Below are 1,697 nucleotides of genomic sequence, written 5' to 3'. Positions count from 1 at the left end.
TATATATATATATATTTATATATTATATATCTATATCTATATATGTTATGTATATGATAGACAGTAATAAAACTTCATTAAATTTAACCAATTAACTTTTTTAACACATTTGTCTTTTTTAAAAATTCCTTATTTGCAAATTAGCCATTTCTTCATCTTCCTCTTTCTTTAAACATTTGAGATTTTCCCTATGAAATCCATTCACCTTTTTCATTTAGTCCACAGTTTTATTCCCTCTTTCTTTTCGTACCATTGCCACATATTCCCCAACCCCCACCCCTTCTTTCACTCCACCTCTACCCCTTTATTAGACTACTCAATAGCAGCAGTAAATATCACCTCATCCTACTATTGCACATGCACTCACGCGTTCACACTACCACACACACACACACACACATAGATACATCCACAGAAGTTCTCAGTCATTTTTGGTGACGTTGGTTTTACTGTCTTCAGCAATAATGGAAGCCGATTTGTCGAACTCAGCAATTGGTTCAACTTTTATTTTGTCCGGAGCTGACCAACGCCTTTTGCGTACCTGTTGAACCCCTAAACCACTACCGTTATTGCTAGTGTTGGTAGCGGTGCCATTTTTATTGCTACTAATATCTTCTGGGGCTAAATTTGTCTGAGTCTCGGTACTGTGTGTTGTAGTTTGTTTATGACCGAAGCTCATAGCTGCCGGAGGGCTGCAGTGCCGACTTAAATAAGTTGATTGGTTTTGTTGGCAATTAGACACTGGGGATGATGCTGATGTTGTGGATAGAGTTGTATTCATAGTAGAAGTAGTACTAGCAGTTCGGAAGTTGGAGTGGGCCTCTCCGTCGATTTTGGTCCCCTTAAAGCTCTGCGGGTATTGGGGATGGATCATATCTCTGGGCGCTTCTTTGTGTGTCAAAGATATGCAGACATCCCCAACTGATAACTTGTGGCAGTCAAGTCCATAGCGCTTTATCGTTCGTTGGGGACAACATGATGACCATCCTTTACCAAAAACAAAGAAAGGATGTTCCAGGGTGGCTTCCACAGTCACCTGACGAAGAAAAAAAAAAAAAAGCATTAATATTTACAAGAATAATTAATTATCAGTTAATTAACATCAAATATTTTAAAGTAAATGAAGCATTAAACACGTTTGCCTGAATCTTTGAGACAAAGAACTACCATTCTGTTATACAGTAAATGCTTTAAAATGGTTGGCATTTGAAAGGGCTTCCAGCCTATGAAACCATGCCAGAGCAGACACTAGAACATGCAGATGTCTTTGGACCTATCAAATTCTATTCAAACCTTCCAACCATGTCAGCATGGAACATGGACGTTAAATGATGATGATGATGATGATGATGACGATGATGATGATGATGATGATACACAAATATTTATAGACTAGTGTCGGAATCTTGGCATGTCTTCATCACAGTATTTTGGTCATTGTACCCTGTAGCCTTCTTCGGGTGCCAGCCTTGTTTAGTAACATTCTTGGGATCCTGGAATTTGGAACCAAGCCTTGCATTAAATCTGCAGAATAGATTGCTCTTGTTTCATGATTTAACATATTGAGCCAAAATTTGAAACCGTCATCATTATTGAAACATGTGTTGCATGAACAGAACTGTTGAACACATATATTCATTTACTAAATACATGTATGCATATATATATATATATATATATATATATATATATATATA

General features: G+C 37.0%; 1 protein-coding gene across 6 annotated transcripts in view; it reads right to left on the bottom strand.

Moving 5' to 3' along the window:
- Nucleotides 1–12: 12 nt before the first annotated feature.
- The window catches only part of LOC106876102 (ataxin-1), a 533,072-nt gene continuing 531,387 nt past the window's right edge, over nucleotides 13–1,697 (bottom strand). For all 6 annotated transcript variants that reach the window (XM_052975101.1, XM_052975100.1, XM_052975099.1 and 3 more), the window contains one exon: nucleotides 13–1,036. In XM_052975101.1, the coding sequence (XP_052831061.1) occupies nucleotides 422–1,036 (615 nt within the window). In that variant the 3' untranslated portion in view covers nucleotides 13–421. The remainder of the gene's footprint in view (nucleotides 1,037–1,697) is intronic.

This window comes from Octopus bimaculoides, chromosome 20, assembly GCF_001194135.2.
Source record: "Octopus bimaculoides isolate UCB-OBI-ISO-001 chromosome 20, ASM119413v2, whole genome shotgun sequence".
NCBI lineage: Eukaryota > Metazoa > Mollusca > Cephalopoda > Octopoda > Octopodidae > Octopus > Octopus bimaculoides.
The sequence above is the reverse complement of the archived record's forward strand: the minus strand, read 5'-3'. Positions and strand labels throughout refer to the sequence as shown.